General features: G+C 48.2%; 3 protein-coding genes across 5 annotated transcripts in view; 1 reads left to right on the top strand and 2 right to left on the bottom strand.

Moving 5' to 3' along the window:
- PSKH1 (protein serine kinase H1) overlaps positions 1 to 9,967 on the top strand; it is a 42,036-nt gene extending 32,069 nt beyond the window's left edge. Inside the window, exon 3 of the mRNA XM_007517719.3 lies at positions 7,634 to 9,967. Within this exon, the coding sequence (XP_007517781.1) occupies positions 7,634 to 7,951 (318 nt within the window). The 3' untranslated portion in view covers positions 7,952 to 9,967. The remainder of the gene's footprint in view (positions 1 to 7,633) is intronic.
- A 191-nt stretch (positions 9,968 to 10,158) lies between these two features.
- CTRL (chymotrypsin like) lies at positions 10,159 to 14,311 on the bottom strand. 2 transcript variants are annotated; one of them, XM_007517718.3, is made up of 7 exons: positions 12,667 to 14,311; positions 11,351 to 11,454; positions 11,181 to 11,260; positions 10,993 to 11,074; positions 10,682 to 10,862; positions 10,461 to 10,594; positions 10,159 to 10,378 (listed from the first exon to the last, which is right to left on the bottom strand). In XM_007517718.3, exons 1-7 carry the CDS (start codon positions 12,716 to 12,718, stop codon positions 10,217 to 10,219), a joined length of 795 nt encoding a protein of 264 aa, XP_007517780.1. In that variant the 5' UTR covers positions 12,719 to 14,311; the 3' UTR covers positions 10,159 to 10,216. The 2 variants fall into 2 exon arrangements, with proteins under 2 accessions (XP_007517780.1, XP_060041279.1); XM_060185296.1 differs by having other exon boundaries at positions 11,181 to 11,454.
- A 5,373-nt stretch (positions 14,312 to 19,684) lies between these two features.
- PSMB10 (proteasome 20S subunit beta 10) lies at positions 19,685 to 22,132 on the bottom strand. Of its 2 annotated transcripts, XM_007517717.3 has the most exons (8): positions 21,929 to 22,119; positions 21,647 to 21,734; positions 21,464 to 21,561; positions 21,229 to 21,369; positions 20,899 to 21,014; positions 20,728 to 20,786; positions 20,006 to 20,157; positions 19,685 to 19,876 (listed from the first exon to the last, which is right to left on the bottom strand). In XM_007517717.3, the coding sequence occupies exons 1-8, from the start codon at positions 21,982 to 21,984 to the stop codon at positions 19,765 to 19,767; spliced, it is 822 nt and encodes a 273-aa protein (XP_007517779.1). In that variant the 5' UTR covers positions 21,985 to 22,119; the 3' UTR covers positions 19,685 to 19,764. The 2 variants fall into 2 exon arrangements, with proteins under 2 accessions (XP_007517779.1, XP_060041272.1); XM_060185289.1 differs by lacking the exon at positions 20,006 to 20,157 and having other exon boundaries at positions 21,929 to 22,132.
- Positions 22,133 to 25,151: the final 3,019 nt, after the last annotated feature.

The following is a 25,151-nucleotide window of genomic DNA, read 5'->3' as shown; positions in this document are numbered from 1 at the left end:
TTTTCCCTTTTGTTGCCCTTGTTGTTTAACATTGTTGTGGTTATTGATGTCATCATTGTTGTTGGATAGGACAGAGAGAAATGGAGAGAGGAGGGGAGACAAAGAGGAGAAGAGAAAGACAGACACCTGCAGACCTGATTCACCCCCTGTGAAGCGACTCTCCTGCAGGTGGGGAGCCGGGGGCTTGAACCAGGATCCTTCTGCTGGTCCTTGGGCTTTGCGCCACGTGTGCTTAACCCACTGCGCCACCGCCCGACTCCCTATTTATTTTTAAGAGAGATGCAGAGACAGACACACACAGAGAGAAACACCAGAGCACTACTCAGGTCTGGCTTATGGTGGTATTGAACCTGGGATTTAGAAGCCTTAGGCATGAGAGTCTGTTTGCATAACCATTATGTTGTCTTCCCTGCCCTTCTTTCATTTTCATCTTTTTTAATTGATTTACAGAGAGATACAGGGAGAGACCAGAGCACTATTCAGCTCTGGCTTGTGGTGCTGGAGATTGAACCTGGGGACCTTTAATACTCAGGCATGAAAGTCTTTTTGCATAGCCAGTGTGCTATTTCTCCACCCACCCCCCCCCCACAGCACTTCTCAGCTCTGACTTATGGTGATGGTGTGGGGGACTGAACCTGGGACTTTGGAACCTCAAGCTTGAGAATCTTTTTGTATAAACACTAGGCTATCTTTCCCACCCCTGCCTCTTTCTAAAGCTTCATTATCTCCCTTCTTTCCTCCCCTCAGACTTTGCTCTTCCTCTGTCACCAACACCTTTCTCTTTTCTGCTGATGGGCCCTTACCCACCCCTTGCCCAGCCCAGGGGTGGTGGACTCAGCCTGGTCTGGAATCCCAGGTACTAGTATGGTAAGTGTCTTGACCAGAGAAGACACCCTGCCACGTGGTACCTGATCCTGCTCAAAAACCCTTGTCCTCAAGAACAACATCAGAACCTGCTATGTTTGTCATATGAATAGTTCTGCTCTCTGGAGTAAACCCCAAGCTCCATTTCCCAGAACTTCCTCTCTACCCTTTTCTTTGCTCTTAGTCAGGCCCAGATAAGTGCAGGAAGTAGGCCTTTTGAGGGTGGGGAATGCTAGGTCTGAAAATACATCTTGAGACAAAGTTAAGGGAAGAGCTGAGTCATGGGAGCAGAGCCCAGGCTTCTTCCTCTCGCTTCTCTCCCTTAGCAGCTCTTTGGTGGAGTCCAGTCATCATGTCATCGTGGGCTGGAAAAGAACCATTGTACCCCTGTTATCTTATGATTTTGTTAGTCATTATTTTTTTTAAAGAATTTATTTATTCATGAGAAAGATAGGAGAGAGAAAGAACCAAAAATCACTCTGGTACATGTGCTGCCAGGGATTAAAAATGCGTCAAGAGTCCAATGCTTTATCTACTGCACCACCTCCCGGACCACTTGTTAATCATTATTAAATAATGATTAAAAAAAAAAAAAAAGGACCCATGGACTCAGCCTAAATGGCAGATGCTATGATTTTCGTCCTTCTTTCGTTTATTTTTTAACCAGAGCACTTTTCAGCTCTGGTGGTATGTGGGATTGAACCTGAGACTTTGGATCTTCAGTCATGAGAGTCTTTGCATAATCATTATGCTATTCACCCCACCTTACTTTTAGTCCTTGCATGCAGCCAAGTACGGGAAAAAATGGGGAGCTATCTTCTTAAAACCTAGTATTTTGGGGCCCAGTGGTGGTGCACCTGGTTGAGCGCACATGTTACAGTGCACAAAGACCAATGTTCAAGTCCCTGGTCCCCACCTGCAGGGGGAAAGCTTCATGAGTGGTAAAGCAGTGCTGGAGGTATCTTTCTGTCTCTCTCCCTTTCTATCCCCCTTCTCTTTTGATTTCTGGCTGTCTCTATTCAATAAATAAAGATAATTTAAAAAAAACTCTAGTAATTTAAAAACTAGATAAGGGGAGTCGGGCTGTAGCGCAGCGGGTTAAGCGCAGGTGGCGCAAAGCACAAGGACCGGCATAAGGATCCCGGTTCGAACCCCGGCTCCCCACCTGCAGGGGAGTCGCTTCACAGGCGGTGAAGCAGGTCTACAGGTGTCTGTCTTTCTCTCCCCCTCTCTGTCTTCCCCTCCTCTCTCCATTTCTCTCTGTCCTATCCAACAACGACAACAACAATAATAACTACAACAATAAAACAACAAGGGCGACAAAAGGGAATAAATAAATAAAATAAATATTAAAAAAAAAAACTAGATAAGATTAGAATATATTGCATTTGGGAGTTGGGTGGTAGTGCAGCGGGTTAAGCGCATATGGCACAAAGTGCAAGGACCAGTGAAGCAGGTCTGCAGGTATCTATCTTTCTCTCCCCTTCTGTCTTCCCCTCCTCTCTCCATTTCTCTCTGTCCTAACAACGACATCAACAATAATACCTACAACAACAATAAAAAACAACAAGGACAACAAAATGCAAAATAAATAAATTATTTTTAAAAAGAGAGATAAAAAATATATTGCATTCAGTTCCTACATATTAAATGAGGAAGCTGTGACTTCTCTAAGGTCACATAAAGAAGTTATAACTAGGGAGTTGGGCGGTAGTACAGCGGGTTAAGCGTGCATGATGTGAAGTGCAAGGACTGGAGTAAGGATCCCAGTTCAAGCCCCCGGCTCCCCACCTGCACGGGAGTTGCTTCACAGGTGGTGAAGCAGGTCTACAGCTGTCTATCTTTCTCCCCCCACTCTGTCTTCCTGTCCTCTCTCCATTTCTCTGTCTTATCTTACAATGACAACATCAATAACAACAATATCTACAACAACAATTAAAAAACAACAAGGGCAACAAAAGGGAAAGTAAATATATAGATAAAAGAAGTTATAACTAGAACACTAGAACACAGGTCACTAGGCTAGCAGTCAAGCACATCTGCTACTCAGTTGCCGTTCAGAAGAGAGACACCATACCTTTCTCTCCATCACTTGAGAGTGGTCAGATCTAACTGGTAGAGGGAATATCAGGTAAGCTATGAGGGCTAGGTTTACTAAAAGAAGCTTCCTCCTTTCTGCAGTCTAGACTAGAGAGCTGACTCCCTCTTTACTGCAATAATGAACAATAATCCCAAGCCTACTTCATTCCACCTCCTTTGTGTTCTTAGTCTTTAGGCTCAAGGTGATGTGTCTTGGGTAATGTTCTTGCCAGGCCCTTGTGACATTAGAGCTAGAGTAACTAGAATACACTAGAGAGAAAGGAGGTACAGCCTTGAATTGGAGTGAGAAACCCTTCTGGTTTGGTACCTCCTTCTTCAGCAAAGTTCACCTGTACTGCTGAGGAATGACTTTGCAGAAGCAGGGGGCTGAGGAAGGTGAAGCTGGTAAAGGAAATGCTCCCAGCAGAGGTCCTTTCTCTGCTGTTCCAACATCAGAAGTGGGTACCCTAACTGTAAGGGGATTAAGACCCTGGAGCTGGGAGTCTGGCGGTTAGCACAGCGGGTTAAGCGCAGGTGGCGCAAAGCACAAGGACCGGCATAAGGACCCCGGTTTAAGCCCCCGGCTCCCTACCTGCAGGGGAGTCGCTTCACAGACAGTGAAGCAGGTCTGCAGGTGTCTGTCTTTCTCTCCTTCTCTCTGTCTTCCCCTCCTCTCTCCACTTCTCTGTCCTATCTAACAATGATGACATCAATAACTACAACAATAAAGCAAGGGCAACAAAAGGGAATAAATAAATATTAAAAAAAAAAAAAGACCCTGGAGGCTACAGGCAAGAGAATGCAGCCAGCGTGATGGTCAGAGCCAGCACAGAGGTTATGCTTCTTCTTGTCATTTCAGAGCAGACCCTCTTCCTCACAGATCATCTGAGCCTTATGGAAAAGAGGGTATAGCTTACCACCTGGCTATTACTGCAGGCCTCTGACCCACAGTAGAAGGAGACCTGACATCCTAACATTTGTGTCCATGCCCTCTACTCCATGTCAGCCCAGAATCAGATGGAAATCTCTAGGTGGCTGACTGTGTACTGCCTAGAGCCTGTTCCTTCTATTAGACATCTGAGGCATACATGTCTCTGGCCCCAGATACTTTATCCAGAACCAAAACTTAGAGTTTGTCCTTTATCCAGAACTAATACTTAGAGTTAGGGAAAGCAAAAGGCATGATTATTTCTTTTTGTTATGCTCAGAGTGCTTCCCAGCCAGTCAGTAACAGTGCCAGCATAGTCAAAGCTGAGGTCTAGGTGTGTTAGGAAAGTAGGCGTGTTGGTCTGCAAGTGTTGAATGCTTTCTTAAGAGGTGCTACACTGGACTTGACTAGATACATGGTCTTGCATGAGTGTGGAAAGCCTTGCTTTGCCTTTCTGAGCTCTATTAAGAGGCCTCAGCAGGGTAGCAGGGATCCTTATTCTAGAGGCCAGCCTAAGGCCCAGCCCTTCAGTCAGTAGGCATTGTTGGAACTACATTTTTTTTTTTGCCTCCAGGGTTATTGCTGGGGCTTGGTGCCTGCACTAAGAATCCACTGCTCCTGGAGGCTATTTTTTCCCCTTTTTTGTTGCCCTTGTTTTTTATTTATTTATTTATTTTAAAAAGGAAACATTAACAAAACCGTAGGATAGGAGGGGTACAACTCCACACAATTCCCACCACCAGATCTCTATATCCCATCCCCTCCCCTGATAGCTTTCTTATTCTTTATCCCTCTTGGTGTATGGACCCAAGGTCATTGTGGGTTGTAGAAGGTGGAAGGTCTGGCTTCTGTAATTGCTTCCCTGCTGAACATGGGCGTTGACTGGTCGGTCCGTACTCCCAACCTGCATCTCTCTTTCCCTAGTAGGTTGGGTTTCTGGGGAAGCGGAGCTCTATGACACACTGGTGGGGTCATCTGTCCAGGGAAGTCTGGTAAGCATTCTGCTGGCATCTGGACCCTGGTGGCTGAAAAGAGAGTTAACATACAAAGCCAAACAAATTATTGAACAATTATGGACCTAAAGGCTGGAATAGTGCAGATGAAGTGTTGAGCCCTTGTTGTTTTATCATTGTTGTGGCTCGAACTGGGATCTTTACACTGGTCCCTGCAGGAAGGGAGCCAGGGGCTTAAACCATGATTCTTAAGCCAGTCCTTGGACCTGGCGCCCTGTGCGCTTAACCCGCTGTGCTACTGCTGGACCCCAGGACTACATTCTTATGTCTGGCCTGTCCAACTCCCCATTGTAGCTTCCTTAGTATATGACTGTGAGCGTGGGTTCAACTTCCATTGCCTTAGGGAACCCATCTAGTCCACCTACTGGAAGTTCTTCAAAGATGGGAAAGCTGGAGCCTGCCAGACAGGCTGGGCTAGCTCTCTGACAAATGAGTCCATAGACATTCTGCACACAGCTTCTTGCACACAGTAATTGGAGAGGCGAGTGTCTGGGGGTGCAGGAGGGGTAGATCAATTTGGTTCGCTTCAGTGCTAACAGGCAAGCATCCCTGAGCAGCAGGAGTGGATACCTGGTGTGAGCTTGTGCTGCTCTGAAGATGGAGATGCTTAAGCCTGTGGTGTGGCTTCAGTGAGAGGCCCAGCTAGGACTGTGCCAGACTGGTTTGGATCTGCTGTAGCTTGATTTGACTGGTTTTGGAGTGGGGTGCCTCCAAATCATGCATATTTGGGTTCTTGGCTGTGAGTTCAACTTCCCCTTCTTGGCATTTTCAGAAGAGTTATCCTTCTTCTGTCTTGTTTGGCACAGGAGCAAGGCGGAACTCCTGCCCCAGCCCTGTCTGAGCTAGGCCAGGCTGCCAGCTCTGTCTTGGGGTTGTTCAGTGTTCAGACAACACTGAGCTGCACTGTGTTCCCCAGTGATTTCTCATTTCCCTGGAGATTGTAAAAGCCAAAGAGCAACGCAGATATTACACTGACTCCACCTGCTTAGCTTTAGGTCTGCTGTGACCATCAGTAGCTCCTTTATACTAACATATTTCCATATCTTTGTACCTGTTCTGTCTGTCTGTCTGCATATCTATCTGTCTGTCTGTCATCTATCGACTCCTTTTGGCAGCACCAGGACCACAAGCATGCATGATTTTACCTCTCCAGGATTACCTTTTCATTTAGATAGAGAGGGAGAGATGGGGTCAGGTGGTGGCATACTTGGTTAAGTGCACACACTACTGTGCGCAAGGACCCTGGTTCAAGCCTCTGGTCCCCACCTGCAAGGGGGAAGCTTAATGAGTGGTGACGTAGAGCTGCAGGTGTATCTCTGTCTCACCCCCTCACTGTCTCCCCATCTTCTCTCAATTTCTCTCTGCCTCTAATAAAAATAAATTAAAAAAAAAAAAAGAGGGAGAGTAGTCCAGGAGATGGCGCAGTGGATACAGCATTATATTCTCAACTATGAGATCCTGAGTTCAATTCCTGGCAGCACATGTACCAGAGTTGTTGTTTTATCTGGGCTGGCTTCACGGGAGGGTAACAGAGACGACCAGAGACACACGGCTGGGCTGAGAACGCAGTTTAATCTTTATTCACGAGCGGGCAAATCACTACACCATGTGCTTTTCTCCATCATCCTCTCTCCGCCGCTGCTGCTGGGACTCTGCCCATCCTTAGCATAGGGGGCGGGGAGAAAGCTGGGTGCGAAACTAGCAAGGGGCAAACCAATTCTTCTCAGAGGTGGGGGGGGAGGGAACATACCAACAATTACCACAACAACAACACAGAGTGACATCTGGTTCTTTCTCTCTCTCCACCTATCTTTCTCATGAATAATTAAATAAATTCTTTAAAAAAAAAAGGAGAGAGACACCATAGCACTAGAGCTTCCCCCACCAGCGTACTCTGCCAGGGCTCATATCTGGGCCAAGCACACATAACAAGGCAATACCCGGCATAAGGATCCCGGTTCGAACCCCGGCTCCCCACCTGCAGGGGAGTTGCTTCATAGGCGGTGAAGCAGGTCTGCAGGTGTCTATCTTTCTCTCCTCCTCTCTGTCTTCCCCTCCCTCTCTCCATTTCTCTCTGTCCTATCCAACAATGACAACAACAATAATAACTACAGCAATAAAACAAGGGCAGCAAAAGGGAATAAATAAATAAAATAAATATTAAAAAAAACATTTAAAAAAAAAGGCAGGTACCCTACCCAGTGAGGTATTTCTCTGGCCCCACCTTTTCATATCTTGAGTGAGTACCTGTGATCTAGATTGGCTGGCATCTTGAGTGATTTCTTTTGTACAGCATACAGCAGCAGTTTAGGGGGTTGTCTTGAACTGTGAGTCAAAAGCAGTTGTTTAGAGGCCAGGCGGTAGTGCACCTGGTTGAGTGCACATGTTACAATGTGTAAGGACCCAGGTTCAAGCCCCAGGTTCCTACCTGTAGGGGGAAAGCTTTGCAAGTGGTGAAGCAGTATTGCAGGTGTCTAGGGTACCTCAGAAGTTTGCTCCTTGGAGATGAGGAGCAGATCCTTCTCCTTGTCAGACTCATCACCCTAAACAGCTTCTGCTCAGGGGCCTGAGTCAGTGTAAGGTAGGGAGGGGAGATCCAAAGGGTCCTGCATGGAAGGAGCCAGGCAGTGCCACTGTCCCAGAAACGTGCTGGGATACCAAGCAGGTCTGAGTGCTGTGTGATGGCACCACTAGGACGGGGAGGGCAGAGTCAAATCCTCTTACTCTAACGTTTGTCTTTGGCTTCTAGCCCTGGCCCAGCGTATCCAATCTGGCCAAAGACTTCATTGACCGCCTGCTGACAGTGGACCCTGTTGCCCGTATGACTGCATTGCAGGCCCTGAGGCACCCGTGGGTGGTGAGCATGGCAGCCTCTTCATCCATGAAGAACCTGCACCGCTCCATCTCCCAGAACCTCCTTAAACGTGCCTCCTCGCGCTGCCAGAGCACCAAATCTGCCCAGTCCACGAGGTCCAGTCGCTCTACACGCTCCAACAAATCTCGCAGAGTCCGAGAGCGTGAGTTGCGGGAACTCAACCTGCGCTACCAACAGCAGTACAATGGCTGAGCTACCTGGCTGTGTTGCAGACATGGCCTGGTCCCAGCCCGGCCACACAGTGCTGTGCCATCTACACCCACTGCCCTCTCTGGAGAGTGGCCTCTGTGCCTAGTGGCCAGTGCATGTCTGGCCTCAGCTCCTTCTCTGTGCCTTCAGGAGCCTCATCCTCACCCTGGGCTTGTGCCTGGTGAGGTTCTTTGTTATTGTTGTGGATCTAGCTTGTGTCTAGTTCTTCTTGCCTGATGTGACAAAGTGGAGAGAGCAAGGGAATATGAGCCCTCTGGGAGCCTGGCCTGGTACTGATGCTCCTTTGGTGGGCAACTGCTCTAGGACAGTTGGGGAGAAAGGGCAGGACCTGACCTTCTGTCTCCTTCCCCCTGGCTCTTCTCCAAACCAAAGGTGTGTATATTGTGTTAAGTGGACAGTGTGTTGTGGTCCCAGCACTTTTGGGGACAATTAGTTCTGAAAACCTCTTTTTTCTACTGAGCCCCCCCCCCCATCTCTCCCACCCCCACGTTCCATGACATCCTGATCAGATGATGTTCCAGTGAAGGCTCAGGTAGGCCCAAAACTTGTGCCTTGACTGGAATCTCAGCTCTGGCTAAGTCTAAACAGCCTTCCACCTCTCAGCCAAATTCTGTCTTCTTTCATGGTGTCCCCAAGTCTTGCTTGGACCTGTAGTAGTAGGGCCATGGCATAGTGGCCCTTCTGGGCTTTGTGGCCGTGTTGGTAGTAGGCTTGCTACAGGCTCCAGCCTCTGACTGAGTGAATTCCTCTCCACCAACCCACCACTCTCAGTGCCATCTCTGTGGAGCCCACCGTCACTTCCCTCCTCTTGGGTGCCCATTTCCCAGGTGCCTTTCTCCCAACTCGGGGGGGGGGGGGTAAAGTGAGCCCCACTGCTGCTACCTGGAGAATGGGGATACCTGGGCCAAGTCGAAGGGCAAGGGCTTCCTAGGGAGAGTCTATGGAAGTCCAGTGTCAGTATCCTCTATCCTTGGTACTGCCCCCAACCTTCCCCTTCAGGCTCTGCTGTTCTGTCCGCCACAGCTGCAGCAAAGGCGCCATCTAGTGTCTGCCAGGAGTATGGGTAGCTTAGGATGCCTACCAAGCTCACCCTTCATTCTCTTAGAGAAAAGTAGGAAAGAGCTGCTGCACTGAGGGAAAGACCCCAGAGCTACTCAACTCCCTTCTGCTGAGCTACTGCACAGCTCCCCTTGGAACTTAGCCATACTGTGTTACCTGCCTCTGAAGCCTGAGTGCCTGGGGCACTGGCATTCTTACAGCTAGCCTGGCCCAGTCCAACCTATCCCGCTTCCTTTCACAGCATTAACCTTTCAGTTTGAGTCCCGCTGAACCTCAGGCTGGATGGAGCCCCTGTGGGAGGTGGGTGAAACTGGATGCCTGAGCCAGACCATCTCCATGTGTCATGGTTTCTTTCCCCCTCCTTTACATTATCCCCCATAAATTGGGCTAGAGCCCAAGCTCCCTCCACAGCTGCTCACAGTGGGTAAGAAGGAGGCAGGACCCAGCTTTAGCTGGACTGTAGCCCCTGCCAATAGGCAGGATTTGGCCCTTACTCAGTTCCTTCTAGCAGGCAACCTTGCGCCAGACCCCTATCTTTTTGCATATGCCACCTCTAGTGGAAAACTAAGTCAAAGAGACCACTCTGGGCCAAGTCTACTGTGCCTTATATATCCCCTCCCTTTCCTTCCATCCAGTGCCCCTGGCACAAGGCAGAGGAGGCCCCAAGTCTCATAGTCTCAGAATTCCTCCCATCTCCAAGTGGCTCTGGGAGCCTGACGTCTGGAAGATTTCGATTCTTGCCCAGGATAGACCTAATCCTGGGAATCTGATCATCGGGAATCTGAGACTTGGGTTTTTTGACAGGTCCGTTTGGGCCTTCATGCCATGAACCATGGATGGAGAATGTGCAGTTATTTATTTTGTGTATCAGTCTATAAATGTATTCTTTACTCAATAAACAGGCTGCCCTCCCCAGGGAAGGCTGCCCATTCATTCCAACAGCCCTGGCTCTTTTCTTTAGGTCTAGGAGGTTGCCCAGGAAGAAATGTGGGCTCTCAGCCTGGCCATGACAGTTCTAGAAAAAGCTTGACTCCTCAGCACCTGCCATGTCATAAGGCAAAGTCCCAAGTTGGCAATGGGACCCCCAAAAGTTTCTCCTTTCCCTTGAGCCAGGATAATAGACAAGGATCTACAGAGGATAGTCTGAGGCCTTTATTGGATTGAGATGGGAGGGTGGTGGCAGTGGTCTTAGTTGTAGGCTACGATCTGGTTGATCCAAGCGCTGAACTTGCTAACCCGAGTGTACATAGCAGGTGCCCGCACATTGCAGTTGCTGGTGCCCCAAGAGACCACACCAGTAAGCACCCAGGTGTTCCCCCTCAAGCAGACAAGAGGGCCTCCGGAGTCACCCTGAGGGAAGAAAACGGGAATATTGTGGGTGATTGGGATACCACAGGACAGCACAGAGGACAAGACAGGTGCTGGCACTCACCTGGCATGAGGAGGCACCTGCGGCTCCAGCACAGATCATGGAATCGGTGATCCTTGAGCCCCAGTACTGCTGGCACTGACTCACAGAGACCAGGGGCAGAGCCACCTGTTGCAGGCGTGCTGGAGTCACATTGGCTGTGGAACAGGAGAAAGTTGTTAGATGTCAAGATGACTTGTCCCCTCCCAAGCCTTCCCACTTGGATTTTCAGCCCAAGTTCCTACCGACACCACTGATGCGGCCCCAGCCTGTAGTGACACACGTGAGTCCTGAGGGCAGCACATCATTTGAAGGAGCCAGGCAAACAGGTGAGATCTGTGCTGTGTACCGGGCTGGGGAGGCGAGCTTCAGAAGTGTCAGGTCATTGTTCATGGTGTTGGGGTTCCAGTTAGGATGGGTGATAGCCTGTGAAGGAGGCCATGTAGGATGGGTGCTAAGGGGTGATGTCAGGGCATGCTCTGAATTCCTTTTCCCCAGGGCCCAGCCACTGTCATTGCTCATTCCCAATTCCCAAGTCAGGATCCCAGTCACTTACCCTTGAGATGGACAGAACCTGCACAGGCTCGGCGTTGGATGATCGGTCATATTCACCCAAGACAGCAAAGTGGCGGCCAGCGCTGCAACAAAGAGAACATGGTTGGGTAGAGCAACAGGAGAGGGGCCTGCAGGGGAAGAAAGTGGAGCAGGTGAAGGGGACGGAGCAGGTGCGGTGGAAGCACTCACACAACATTGCAGTGGGCAGCAGTGACCACCCAGTTGGGGTTGATGAGGGAACCACCGCAGAAGTGGAAGCCGCTGCTGTCCTGGGGTAAGATGTCAGAAGTGAGGGGAGACTTGGCTCCACCAAGGCATGGAGCACCTAGCACCATTCCCCACCCCCAGGGTGCACATACCTGCAGGGACACCTGCCAGGGCCAGGAGCCGGGCACTGCGTTCTCACCATTGACAATCCTCTGGTTGGCATTCAGAGCCGGTTTGATGGCAGGAATGCCGCAGCCTGAGCATTAAGCTGGTGAGGACCTGCTTCTCATACCCGAACCCACCTCTCTCCACCTCCTTGATGTCCCCCAGCTGTGCACTCCAGAGGGGGTCCTTCTCAGCCTGAACATTTTCTGGGTACACATCTCTCATGGTTATACCATCTAGTCATCCCCAACACTTTACCCATTCTCCCACATCTCTCCCCAACTCCTCTCCACCATTTCCCACTCCTACCCTCAGCCTGCTTCCCAGGCCACTTCTCTTCTGATCCCTGATATAGTCTCTTCCAGATGTCAACAGTCCTCTCAGCCAGAGGACTTTCCTAAACTACATGTCGAACTTTACTACTCATCTTCCTAAACCATCAACTCCTGCATCTGTCCTAAGCTCCTACTCCATCTGGTCCCATTCTGGTCCTAGAAACCTGCCCATCCTTCTGCCCCTAACCATCCTTTGCCTTCTCCCTCCCTGGCACAGCCCTTCTATTTCCTTCTTCCTTTCTTTCTTTCTAAAAGTATTTCATTTAGGGCAGGGGTAGATAGCATAATGGTTATGCAAAGAGACTCTCATGCTTGAGGCTGCAAAGTCCCAGGTTCAATCCCCTGCACCACCATAAACCAGAGCAGAGCAGTGCTCTGGTAAAAAAAAAAAAACGGAGTCAGGCTGTAGCACAGTGGGTTAAGCACAGGTGGCACAAAGAGCAAGGACCAGAGTAAGGGTCCCGGTTCGAGCCCCGGATCCCCACCTGCAGGGGAGTTGCTTAACAGGCTGTGAAGCAGGTCTGCAGGTGTCTTTTATCTTTTGCTCCCCCTCTGTCTTCCCCTCCTTTCTCCATTTCTCTCTGTCCTATCCAACAATGATGACAACAATAATAATAACTACAATAAAACAACAAGGGCAACAAAAGGGAATAAATATTAAAAAATTTTTTTTAAGTATTTCATTTATTTTTGAGAGAGATGCAGAGAAAGACACAGAGAGAAACAACAGATCACTGCACAGCTCTGGCTTATGGTGGCGCAGAGGACTGAACCTAGGACTTTGGAGCCTCAGGCATGAGAGTCTCTTTGCATAACCATAATGCTATCTACTCTCCACCTGCACAGCCTTTTTCTATTGTCCACTCTTTCTACCTACTTCCCTCCCAGTCAGCCATGCCCCTTCTCAGAGTGCCTGACTGGGAAGCCCACTTCCCCCATGGCGGTGGGGGTTCATCAGACATACTCACCCCAGGAGGAGCCGAGGAGGAGCACGCTAAGGGTCAGACTGAACAGCAGCATTGTGGCAGGTGTGAGATTTGGGAACTGGGTAGGCCTGGTCTTATGGGTCTCCTTGTCCTTGGATCAAGGTTCCGGGACTGAGGCCAGGCCAGCTGTGTGGACTCGGTCCCCTCTCACACTCTGGTCAGGAGGGTCTCCAGGTCAAGGTCCCTTGACCCAACTCTGAATTTACCAGAGCCCAGGTGTGAGATTCTCACATGTTCCACCCACCAAAGCCTGACCTCTGATAGGCCTTCTGAAGAGTATTCTAAGTACTGAGCACTGAATTTTTCGTTAAAGTAAGTCTGTACTGACCACCTGGTGGCTGAGATGAAGGAAGTCTCTCAGGGACTCTGGGGGCACCAGACTTTCAGAGAAGCCTGTTCTTCACCCTCCTGATTGGTAGAGGGAATGAGGCTGTGTCATCTCTGCTGTGGAGAGCCAGGGACATTCAGCCAGTATACGTAGGTTGCTTGTTTGAACAGATAACATCTTTTTTTTTTTTAATATTTATTCTCTTTTGTTGCCCTTGTTTCTCTTTTTTTTTTATTGTTGTAGTTATTATTGTTGTTGTTATTGATGTCATCGTTGTTGGATAGGACAGAGAGAAATGGAGAGAGGAGGGGAAGACGGAGGGAGAGAAAGATAGATACCTGATTATGAAGTGAAAGATAGACACCGCTTGTCAAGTGACTCCCCCGCAGGCAGGGAGCCAGGGGCCGGACCAGATCCTTACGCCAGTCCTTGGGCTTGGTGCCACCTGTGCTTAACCTGCTATGCTACTGCCTGACTCCCAAACAGATAACATCTTAGTGATTCTACCTCAGCTTAGACTAGGAGACATGCTTGCTCAGAGAAATGGTTACTTTCCCACCAGCACATGATGCATTTGGACTCAAATCATCTGGCTTTGAAGCCCACATTCTTTTTTTTTTTTTCTGCTCCTTTGTTGTGAAACTCTCCCCTCTACAGGTGGGACCCAGGGTTTGAACTTGGATCCTTGCACATTGTAACATGTCTGCTGGTTCCTATTAATTTTTTTTTTTTTAAGAAAGGATTAATTAACAAAACCATAGGGTACGAGGGGTACAACTCCACACAATTCCCACCACCCAATCTCCATATCCCACCCCCTCCCCCAATAGCTTTCCCATTCTCTATCCCTCTGGGAGCATGGACCCAGGGTCATTGAGGGTTGCAGAAGGTAGAAGGTCTGGCTTCTGTAATTGCTTCCTCGCTGAACATGGGCGTTGACTGGTCGGTCCATACTCCCAGTCTGCCTCTCTCTTTCCCTAGTAGGATGGGTCTCTGGGGAAGCTGAGCTCCAGGACACATTGGTGGTGTCTTCAATCCAGGGAAGTCTGGCCGGCATACTGATGATACCTGGAACCTGGTGACTGAAAAGAGAGTTAACATACAAAGCCAAACAAATTGTTGAGCAATCATGGACCCAAAGCTTGGAAAAGTGGAGAGGAAGTATTAGGGAGGTACTCACTGCAAACTCTAGTATACTTCTGCTTTCTTACTTTGGTGCCATACTCCAAACTCAGTCAATTTCTGCTTTGCGTTTCTACTTCTTTTTTTTTTACATGCATAACATTCCCCAGATTCCCATTTAGCAATAAAACCCCCACTATTTCATTCATCATTTTTCATGGACCTGTATTCTCCCCACCCACCCACCCACCCCACAGTCTTTTACTTTGGTGTAATACTCCAATTCCATTTCAGGTTCGACTTGTGTTTTCTTTTCTAATCTTGTTTTTCAACTTCGGCCTGAGAGTGAGATCATCCCATATTCATCCTTCTGTTTCTGACTTATTTCACTCAACATGATTTTTTCAAGGTCCATCCAAGATGGGCTGAAAACGGTGAAGTCACCATTTTTTACAGCTGAGTAGTATTCCATTGTGTATATATACCACAACTTGCTCTGAATGACTCTGAAAATGTCCAATAGTTCTAGGTTATCTATCTCTTCATTTAGCTCCCTTATGTCTTTACTGATTTTCTTCCTGGATGATCTGTCAAGTTGAGAGAGTGGGGTGTTGAAGTCCCCTACTATGATTGTGTTACTGTTAATATATTGCTGTAGCTCTTTCAGTAGAAGTTTGATGTATTTAGATGGCTTCTCATTGGGTGCATAGATATTAATAATTGTTAAGTCCTCTTGATTGACTGATCCTCTGAGCATTAAGTAGTGTCCATTCCTATCTTTTTTAATCTTATGTATTTTAAAGTCTATCATGTCAGATATGAGAATAGCTGTTCCTGCCCTTTTTTGTGCGCCATTGGCTTGAATGATAGTTTTCCATCTTTTCACTTTAAGTCTGTGTTTGTCTTGTTGCGTTAGGTGAGTTTCCTGTAGACAACATATTGTTGGGTTGTGTTTTCTGATCCATCTTCCTACTCTGTGTCTTTTAATAGGTGAATTCAGGCCATTCACATTTATTGATATCAAAGATTGAAGATATTTTAACGCCATTCTTGTAGAGTTTTAGAGTGTTTTGATATATGTTCTATTTGTGGTGGTCTGGTTGTTTATAGGAAACCTTTCAGAACTTCTTTCAAGGCAGGCTTGGTGATGGTTGCTTCCTTCAACTGTTGCTTGTCTGAGAAGGTTTTGATGCTTCCATCTAGTCTGAATGACAGTCTAGCAGGATATAGTATTCTTGGCTGAAAGCCTTTCTCATTGAGCACTCGATAGATATCTTGCCATTCTCTTCTGGCCTGTAGTGTTTGTATGGAGAAGTCTGCTGCTAATCTTATGGGTTTTCCTTTGTAGGTGACTCTTTGTTTTTCTCTTGCAGCCTTGAGGATCCTTTCTTTATCCTTATTCCTTTCCAATCTAAGTATGACATGTCTTGGTGTCTTTAGGTCTGGGTTAATTCTGTTTGGGACCCTCTGGGCTTCTTGAATCTTTATGTCTTTGGTGTTGTCTAGACTAGAGAAATTTTCAGCTATTATGGCCTGGAGAACGCTTTCTTCCTCCCCTTCTCTTTCTTCTTCTGGTAAGCCAATAATGCATATATTGTTTCTTTTGAAGTCATCCCATAGGACTCTGTTGTTGTTTTCAGCATCTCTTAATCTCTTTTTGAGATCTCTTACTTCTTCTTTAGTTGTCTCTAATTCATCCTCAATCTTGCTAATTCTGTCTTCAGCCTCATTGATTCTATTCTCTCTGCCCTCTACTGCTTTCTGGAGTTCATCTATTTTGTTGCCCTGCTCTGATACTGTTTTAGCTTGTTCAGCTAGTTGCCTTCTTAGCTCAGCAATTTCAGCTTTCAGCTCTCTAATAACCATGAGATAATTAGAATTTTCTTCCATATTCTCATTTGTTGTTCCTGCATTTCTGATTACAATTTTTTCAAATTCTTTACTCACTCCTGTTATTATTTCCTTAGCTAATGTTTGGATGTTGAACTCGTTGTTTTGTGCTTTGCCCGCTGGAGGACTTTTAGCTGGACTCTTGTCCTGGTTCGAGTCTCCATTATTTTTTCTTGTTGTTTTAACCATTTTATATAAGTTAAGAGGTTTTTCAATCCCTGAGTTGGAGTTCAGTGGTGTAAAAGCCTTTTTTTTTTTTTTTTTCCCTGTAGGCTATGGTAGCCTGAGGGCTTTTAAACTATCAATAGGCTTCTTGGCTTAATCAATGACTCCTGACCAAGAGATAAAGCAGGGTGTGGCAGAGATAATCCAGTGGTTATGCAAAGTGACTTTCACAGCCCTTCAGCTATGCCACCGAGGTATAGGTCTTCTCCTGAGTTTCCTGGTTAGATCTCTGTGCCCTGGTGTCCCTCCCTGTTGCTGCTCCAGATTCTGAGGGTAGTAGCAATGGAGACTCAGAGTTGTACTTGGTGAGTCTCTGGGGAGTCCTTTCCTCCCTTCAGCTGTCCCCTTGTTGGTGGAGCAGACTGGAGGTGGTGTCTCCACTGACAAACTGTCGAACTGTTAGCAGTCACTTAATCTCTCCTTAGGCCCCTCTCTCCTCTCTGTCACCAGCCACGCGTGTTTGTACTCACGGGTGATTTACTGGGTTTCTGTGGTCATTCTAGTCCTGTCTTGTTTTGGTCCGGGTGGTCTCCTTTGGTATTCCTAGTTGATCCGGGAGAGGAGAGGAGAGGAGAGAAAGCGATCTGCTGCTCGTAGCTCCGCCTCCGGAAGTCTAGCCCTGAAGCCCACATTCTTAGTGATAAATGATCCTTAGGACACTGGGTAGAAGAATTGAGACGTAAGCCCTTAGTGATTGCTGGGCCCTGCACAGAGGCCATACATGAAAGAGTGATAGCCATCAAATCTCAGCCTCCAGGATGCAGCGGTCCTGTGGGCAAGCCCCTGGTGTCTACAGCCCATTTGTTGTTGAGCTCCAGGCTCAACTGAAATAAAGGGAAAGAAGATGCTGTTGCTGGCACAGCTACAGTAGGTAAGTGTTCTGGCCTTCAAGGGTGTGAAGGCTCTGACTCAAAAACAACCCCCTGGTTCCCACCTGCAGAGGGAAAACTCCATGAGCAGTGAAACAGTGCTGCAGGTCCCTCTCTCTCTCTCTCTCTCTCTCTCTCTACCTCCCATTCCTCAATTTCTTTTTTTTTTTTTTAATTTTAAAATTTTTTTTTATATTTATTTTCCCTTTTGTTGCTCTTGTTGGTTTTTATTGTTGTAGCTATTATTGTTGTTAGATAGGACAGAGAGAAATGGAGAGAGGAGGGGAGACGGGGGAGAGAAAGACCTGCAGACCTGCTTTACCACCTGTGAAGCGACTCCTCTGCAGGTGGGGAGCTGGGGGCTCGAACCGGGATCTTGAACTGGGATCCTTACACTGGTCCTTGTGCTTTGCACCATCTGCGCTTAACCCACTGCACTACCGCCCCTATTCCCCTCTCAATTTCTTTCTGTCCTATCAAATAAAAGTGGGGGAAAAAAAACTGACTGGAGTAGTGGATTTGTTTTATAGGGAATGAATCCCAGCCATAACATTGATGGCAGTGAACACTATTTTCAAAGGTTTTATTTATTGGGTAGATAGCATAATGGTTATGCAAAGACTCTCATGCCTGAGGCTCCAAGGTCCCAGGTTCAATCCCCTGCACCACCATAAGCCAGAAATGAGCAGTGCTCTAGTTAAAAAAAAAAGATTTATCATATCGCACCAAAGTAAAAGACTCTGGGGTGGGTGGGTGGGGAGAATACAGGCCCATGAAGGATGATAAATGACATAGTGGGGGTTGTATTGTTAAATGGGAAACTGGGGAGTGTTATGCATGTACAAACTATTGTATTTACTGTTGAATGTAAAACATTAATTCCCCAGTATAGAAATAAATTTAAAAAAATAAACAACAAAAAAAGATTTATTAATGAGAAAGATAGGAGGAGAAAGGGAAAGAACCAGACACTACTTTGGTATATGTACTGCCGGGCATTAAACTTAGGACCTCATACTTGAGAGTCCAATGCTTTATCCACTGTGCCACCTCCAGGACCACCAAAAAAAATTTTTTTAATATTTATTTATTCCCTTTTATTTATTCATTTATTGCCCTTACTGTTTTATTGTTGTTGTTATTGATGTCGTCATTGTTGGATAGGACAGAGAAATGGAGAGAGGAGGGGAAGACAGAGAAGGAGAAAGATAGATACCTGCAGACCTGCTTCACTGCTTGTGAAGCAACTCCCCTGCAGGTGGAGAGCCGGGGGCTCGAACCGGGATCCTTATGCCAGTCCTTGCACTTTGTGCCACCTGTGCTTAACCTGCAGCGCTACTGCCTGACTCCCCCCAAGAACAATTTTTAAAAATCTTTATTTATTTATTGGATAAAGACAGCCAGAAATTGAGAGGGAAGGAGGTGATAGGAGAGAGAGGCAGACACTTGCAACACTGCCTCTGTGAAGCTTTCCTCCTGTAGGTGGGGATCAGGGGCTTTAACCCAGGTACTTGAGCATTGTAACATATGCACTCAACCAGGTGGGCCACCACCCAGCCCCTAAAAACCCTTTTTTTTTTGCCAGAGCACTACTCAGCTCTGGCTTATGGTGGTGCAGGGGACTGAACCTGGGATTTAGGTGCCTCAGGCATGAGAATCTGTTTGCATAACCATTATGCTATCTACCCTCCAACCCACGACTTTTTTTTTTTGTCTCTAGGGTTATCACTGGGTCTCCTAAAAAACAATTTTTAATTATAAAACAAAAATTGAGGGGGTCGGGCGGTGGCGCAGTGGGTTAAGTGCATGTGGCGCAAAGCGCAAGGACCGGCGTAAGGATCCCGGTTCGAGCCCCCGGCTCCCCACCTGCAGGGGAGTCGCTTCACAGGCGGTGAAGCAGGTCTGCAGGTGTCTTATCTTTCTCTCCTCCTCTCTGTCTTCCCCTCCTCTCTCCATTTCTCTCTGTCCTATCCAGCAATGAATAGCGTCAACAATGGCAATAATAATAACCACAACGAGGCTACAACAACAAGGGCGACAAAAGGGGGGGAAATGGCCTCCAGGAGCGGTGGATTGATGGTGCAGGCACCGAGCCCAGCAATAACCCTGGAGGGGAAAAAAATTAAAATAAAATAAAAATAAAAATTGAGGGAGTTGGGCAGTAACGCAGTCGGTTAAGCGCATGTGGCACAAAGCACAAAGACCAGCATAAGGATCCTGGTTTGAGCCCCTGACTCCCCACCTGCAGGGGAGTTGCTTCACAAGCGGTGAAGCAGGTCTGCAGGTGTCTTATCTTTCTCTCCCCCCTCTCTGTCTTCCCCTCCTCTCTCCATTTCTCTCTGTCCTATCCAACGACGGCATCAGTAACAACAATAATAACTACAACAATAAAAAAGGGGAACAAAATGGCATAAAAAAAAGCTGGCGACCTCTAGGGGTAGATGCTGAAGGTGATATAGGTAGAGCTCTTCTCAGATTGTGTATGGAGTTAGGTGGGAGTAGCCCCCACAGAGATACAAAGTCCTGCTAGCTGTTTGCCCACCTCCACCCAAGAATGACAGTGACATTTGTCTGGTGCTTGTATTGTCTAGGTTTATTCTGTAACAAGCAATAAGAGCAATAATGAGCAGTAAGCCCAAGCCAACTTCACTCCACCTCCATGGCCTGAACAGTTTCCTCCACCAACTCCAGGGGCAGCGGCTTCACTGTCTGAGATAGGACTGCTGTGGTCCCAGGGGCAAAGGAATACTGGCTGGATCTGGAAGGGAGGAGGGATGGCCTCTAAACAAGGGCCTATCATGTGACCCCATTATGTTTTGTCAGCCCTCTAATTCCCCTTATATTACCCTTTCCTCCCCCAGTAGTCCCCCGTCTCCTTTGCTCACACCTCACTATGGGCTTTGTAGGAGAGCTCAGGGTTCGTAGCATCTTGGCTCCAGTCTGGGTGATCACACATGCATTCACATTGCCCCCGGAACCCAAGTCATCCAGGATTCCTGCAGTGATGGCTTCCACCAGCAGTTCCTGTGCAGCCTCCAGCTGTGGTGATGGATATATGAGGACTGATGAACTTTAATTTTTTTTTTTTTACCAGAGCACTGTTCAGCTCTGGTTTATGGTGGTGAGGGGGATTGATCCTGGGACTTTGGGGCCTCAGGTATGACAGTCTTTTTGTATAACCATTATGCTATCTACCCCTGCCCTGTTTTAATTTTTTAAAATGAGGGGTTTTTTTTTTGTCACTTTAATATGGTGTTGGACGCCCAGTGCACCAACTCACTGCTTTTCTCCTGGGCCTTACGCACTGCTGAGGCCACACACATACCATCCACTTTTATTTCACCCCAAACAAAATCCAGACTCCAACTGTATATTTCCTACTAGTGGAAAGTGGACTTCCATTTGCTTTGATATCTCCAGGCAGTGCAAGTTTTCACAATGAGGATAGTGCCTGTTGGAACAGCATGTCTCCCTCCACTGGCTCCTCCATCTCCACTAAGTCACCTGCTTTCAGAAGCGTGCCCACACCTGCAGACCAGGTTATGGTGCCAGTGCTCCTGAGTGTGCTTAACATCAGTGACCACCTATTGGGGAGCAGGTGTCGCTCACCGTCATGTTTGGTTGGAAACGGTCCTCCAGCACCGCTAAGGCGGCATCCTGGCCGGAACCTGAGACAAGAGGGGGGTCATCTGAGTTAAACCGCTGAGCTCTGAACACAGGACACACATGAGGTCAGGGTCGCAGGGGCAGGGCTCATGGGTAAGTGACAGCTGCGCTCACCCATGGCGGTGAAAGGCAGACGGCTGTAGGAGCCATGCGGGTGCACGTAGTAGAGCTGCGGGCCCAACACGTCGAATCCGCCCACGATCAGCGAAGCGCCTATGTGACCCCGATACCTTTCCGCAGAAAGGGCGTGGTCAGTGGCCTCTAGAGCACGCCCCCAGAACGCTAGCCCCACCCTTCCTGTGGGCTGGGCACCTTTCCATCCTCCACTTCCTCTTTGACCAGACTCTTCCGGCCTCCTGGCCCCGCCCTCTTCCGGTTTTGCCCCTTCCCCTCCCGCCCCCATCGCAGCGGCCCCGCCCCGCGAGCCTTCTCCCGCCTCAGCACCGGAAGAGCGTCTGGCGCAAAATTCGGGTGACCGTGGCCACTCGGGGGTCGCGGCCGGTGGACAGCGCATGTAGCTCCATGTTGGACGCCACCATCCGCGTGGTCATCTCGGTGTCTGCGGCTACTCCAGCCCCACAACAGCTGCGGGCGAACTGCGTGTCGGTGTGGGCAGGACTGGGAGGAGAGGGAGGAGGATGAAGGGGCGGGCGGGAAAGGGGCTGGGGGGGGGTCTCACTAGATTTTGGGGGCGATGAAGTGGATCTTCTCACAGTTCTTCTCCGCCACGACCATTTCGTTCGTGGCCCGAGTATCTGCGCCCAAGATGACCCCGTCCTGGGGAGGGAGAGGGACGGCTGGTTGAGCGCCTACCTGCACCTCCCCTCCCCGCTAAACCCCGCAGTTCCAGCCCCTCGCTCACTCGGAACACAAAGCCTGCGATGGTGGTCCCAGTCTTGCGCGCATGAGGCACTCGAAGTCCTGGCAGGACGCTTTCCAAAGTTGCATTTCTGGAAACAAGGGAATGAACCAGATTTGGGTTCTTTTTGGACCATCATCACCTCCGCCCAGGTCTCCCTTAAACTATTGGGGTCTGGGAAACCCAAGTACCTCCACCCTTGCCTCCAGGATTAACGGCCCTGTAGCTCCCACTTCCTGAAGCCTTCACCGCGAATTTAGGCAGCAGTCAATCCACCCCCTTTACCTCTGGCAGTTGTCGAAAGAGAAACCCCCTCTGGGCTCTTGCGCTGTCTTCAACATCTCCGCGTGGTTAGGCGGGCGCTCCGGGCAGGGGTCTGAGCTGAGGAGTGGGATAGACCTTGCAACGCACCACCTTCAACAGCTCAGTTCTTTGCGGGGACCCCACTTCGATGCTTCGTTTCCCTCTTTCGCTTTCACCTTTACCCCAGGAGGCTGGACTCCACATCTTCTCTCTTTCACTTTCACCTTCACATCAGATCCTAAACAACTTGGGAAGAAAATCATGTGCCTTGCCTGACTTTTCTTGCTGCTCCTTGGTTTTCTGTCTAAAGAGAAACACATCCCTCTTCTCTGATTGGTAGTTCATCTCTGCTTCCACTTTTAATGTTAGCCCCTATCTCTGCTTACTCTGACTCCAACTCTAACCTTATATTTGATTCCTTGAGATTGTCAGAGACCTGTCCCCACATTTTTGTTGTTGTCAAAACTTTACTGCCCCAAGCTAACTGTTTTTCAGACAGAAAGTCTGTCTCCCCTCAGCTATAATAATGTCTGCCCTTTCATCTCCATTCTGCCCCCCTTTAAATTATTTATTAATGACAAAAGTAGGATAGAGAGAGAAGCAAACATCACTCCAATACAGGTGCTGCTGGGGATTGAACTCGGGACCTCATGGTTGAGAATTCAATATTTTATCCATTGTGCCACCTCCTGGACCACTCCATTCTTTTTTTATTTTTAAGTTACTGGATAGAGAGCCAGAAATTGAGAGGGAAGGGGGTGACAGAGAGGGAGACGGAGATACCTGCAGCCCTGCTTCACCACTTGCAAAGCATTTCCTCTGCAGGTGGGGACTGGGGGCTCGAACCTGGATCCTTGTAACATTGTAACATGTTCACTCAAACAGGTGCGCCACCACCCGGCCCCAAGACCACTCCATTCTGCCTCTTAAGAGAGACACTAAGTCTAGTAGCTTGGTATGCTGGGCTCTTCCTATGGCCAAACTTGTTTCACCTTTCAAATGACCCTTTACCCACATTGAAATATTTTTTATTATCTTTTATTTATTTATTAGATAGAGGTAGCCAGAAATTGAGAGGGAAGGGAGTAATAGAGAGCAAGAGAGAAAAAGAGACACCTGCAGCCCTGCTTCACCATTCACAAAGCTTTTCCCCTGCAGGTGGGGACCGGGTGTGCGCTCAACCAGGTGCATCACCACCTGGCCCCTACCCACATTTTTTACTTATTTATGGATGAGAAAGAACCAGACATCACTCGAACATGTGCTGTTGGAGAGTGGACTTAGGACCTCATGCATGAAGAGTCCAGTGCTTTATCCACTGTGCCACCTCCAGGACCACTTCTTTTTTTTTTTTTTTGCCTCCAGGGTTATTGTTGAGGTTCTGTGCCTACACTGTGAATCCACTGCTCCTGTTGTTATTTTTATTGTTGCCATTGTTCTTGTTGCTGCATAGGACAGAGAGAAATTGAGAAAGGAGGGGAAGACGGGGAGAGAAAGACACCCAGAGACCTGCTTCACTGCTTGTGAAGCGACACCCACCCCCCCACCCCCGCAGGTGGGCAGCTGGGAGCTTGAACTCAGATACTTACGCCTGGCCTTAGGCTTTGTGCCATGCTTAACCCGCTACACTACACCTGCCCCTGCCACTTCTAATGACTGCTTTAGTCTCAGCCTTTTCTCTCAGTGGCAACAACTGGCCTTGTTGCCTTCCCCACTACCCTCCCCCCTCCCCAGGATACACTCTGCCCTGCAGATAGGGAGTTGTTTCTTCCCTCTTCACTTTTTTTTTTTTTATAGATTCTTTAAATTTTTTTCTACATTTATTTATTGGATAGAGACAGCCAGAAATCAAGAGAAAAGGTGATGAGAGACAGAGAGACATCTGCAACACTGCGTCACTACTCCCAAAGCTTTCCCCTGCAGGTGGGGACCAGGGGCTCGAACATGGGTCCTTGCATATTGTAACGTGCTGAAACAGGTGCGCCACCTCCCTCACTTCTTGGAGAGCTCATTCTAGAATGGCAATCAGGCCATACAATCCCTGGTTAAGCACTCCCAACAGCTGCATACTGCTCTTAGGCTCAAAGTTTTTTTTTTTTTGGCCTCAAGGGGCTTGGTGCCTGCACTAGGAATCCACTGCTCCTAGAAGCCATTTTTCCCTTGTTGTAGCCCTTGTTATTATTGCTATTGCTATTGTTGTTGGATAGGACAGAGAGAAATCAAGAGAAGAGGGGAAGAGAAAGGTGGACACCTGCAGACCTGCTTCACCACTTGTGAAGTGGCGCCCCTGCAGGTGGGGATCTGGGGGCTCTTACTGGGGTACCTGCACTGGTCCTTGTGCTTTGTGCCATTCCACTCAACCCACTGCGCTGCTGCCTGGCCCCCTCAAACAGTTTTCTATGGTGATGCAGGTCCCTCCCCCACACCCTCACCTTGTGTAAGAGCCATCTCTAGGAAGCCTGCTTTGACTCACAATAGTCAGGTCCTTGTTGCTTTCTAAACGTTGCTGTCAGACTTTTTAGCCCTACTATAAGTGCAACTTCATTAGGGAAATGATCTAACTCGTGGCTGTCACTTCGTCAAATTATAAATACTTGTGACCTGGTCACTTTTGTTGTAGCCATGCTTAGTGGTAGATTGTAGGACTTGAATGTGTGAGGTCTTAAATGCAATCCCTGACACTGCATATGCCAGAAAGATGCTGTGGTTCTCTCTCTCGGTAATTAAATACATTTTTTAAAAAAATCCTCTAGGGATTTGAAGAAAAAAATAAAAAGGTCTGGAAGATGGGACAGTGGATAAAACATTGCCTTCTAGGCGGTAGCGCAGCGGGTTAAGTACACGTGTCGCAAAGTGCAAAGACCGGTAAGGATCCCGTTTCAAGCCCCCAGCTCCCCACCTGCAGGGGAGTCGCTTCACAAGTGGTGAAGCAGGTCTGCAGGTGTCTTTCTCTCCCCCTCTTTGTCTTACTCTCCTCTCTCCATTTCTCTCTGTCCTATCCAACAATGAACAACATCAACAATAACCACAACAAGGCTACAAGGGCAACAAAAGGGGGGAAATGGCCTCCAGGAGCAGTGGACTCGGTGTAGTCACTGAGCCCCAGCAATAACCCTGGAGGCAAAAACAAACAAAACAACAACAACAACAACAAAAAACATTGCCTTCTTAAGCATGAAGTCTTTTTTTTTTTTTTTTTTTTTAC

The sequence above is a fragment of the Erinaceus europaeus genome, chromosome 2 (genome assembly GCF_950295315.1).
Source record: "Erinaceus europaeus chromosome 2, mEriEur2.1, whole genome shotgun sequence".
NCBI lineage: Eukaryota > Metazoa > Chordata > Mammalia > Eulipotyphla > Erinaceidae > Erinaceus > Erinaceus europaeus.
This window is presented reverse-complemented; position numbering and strand designations above follow the sequence as displayed.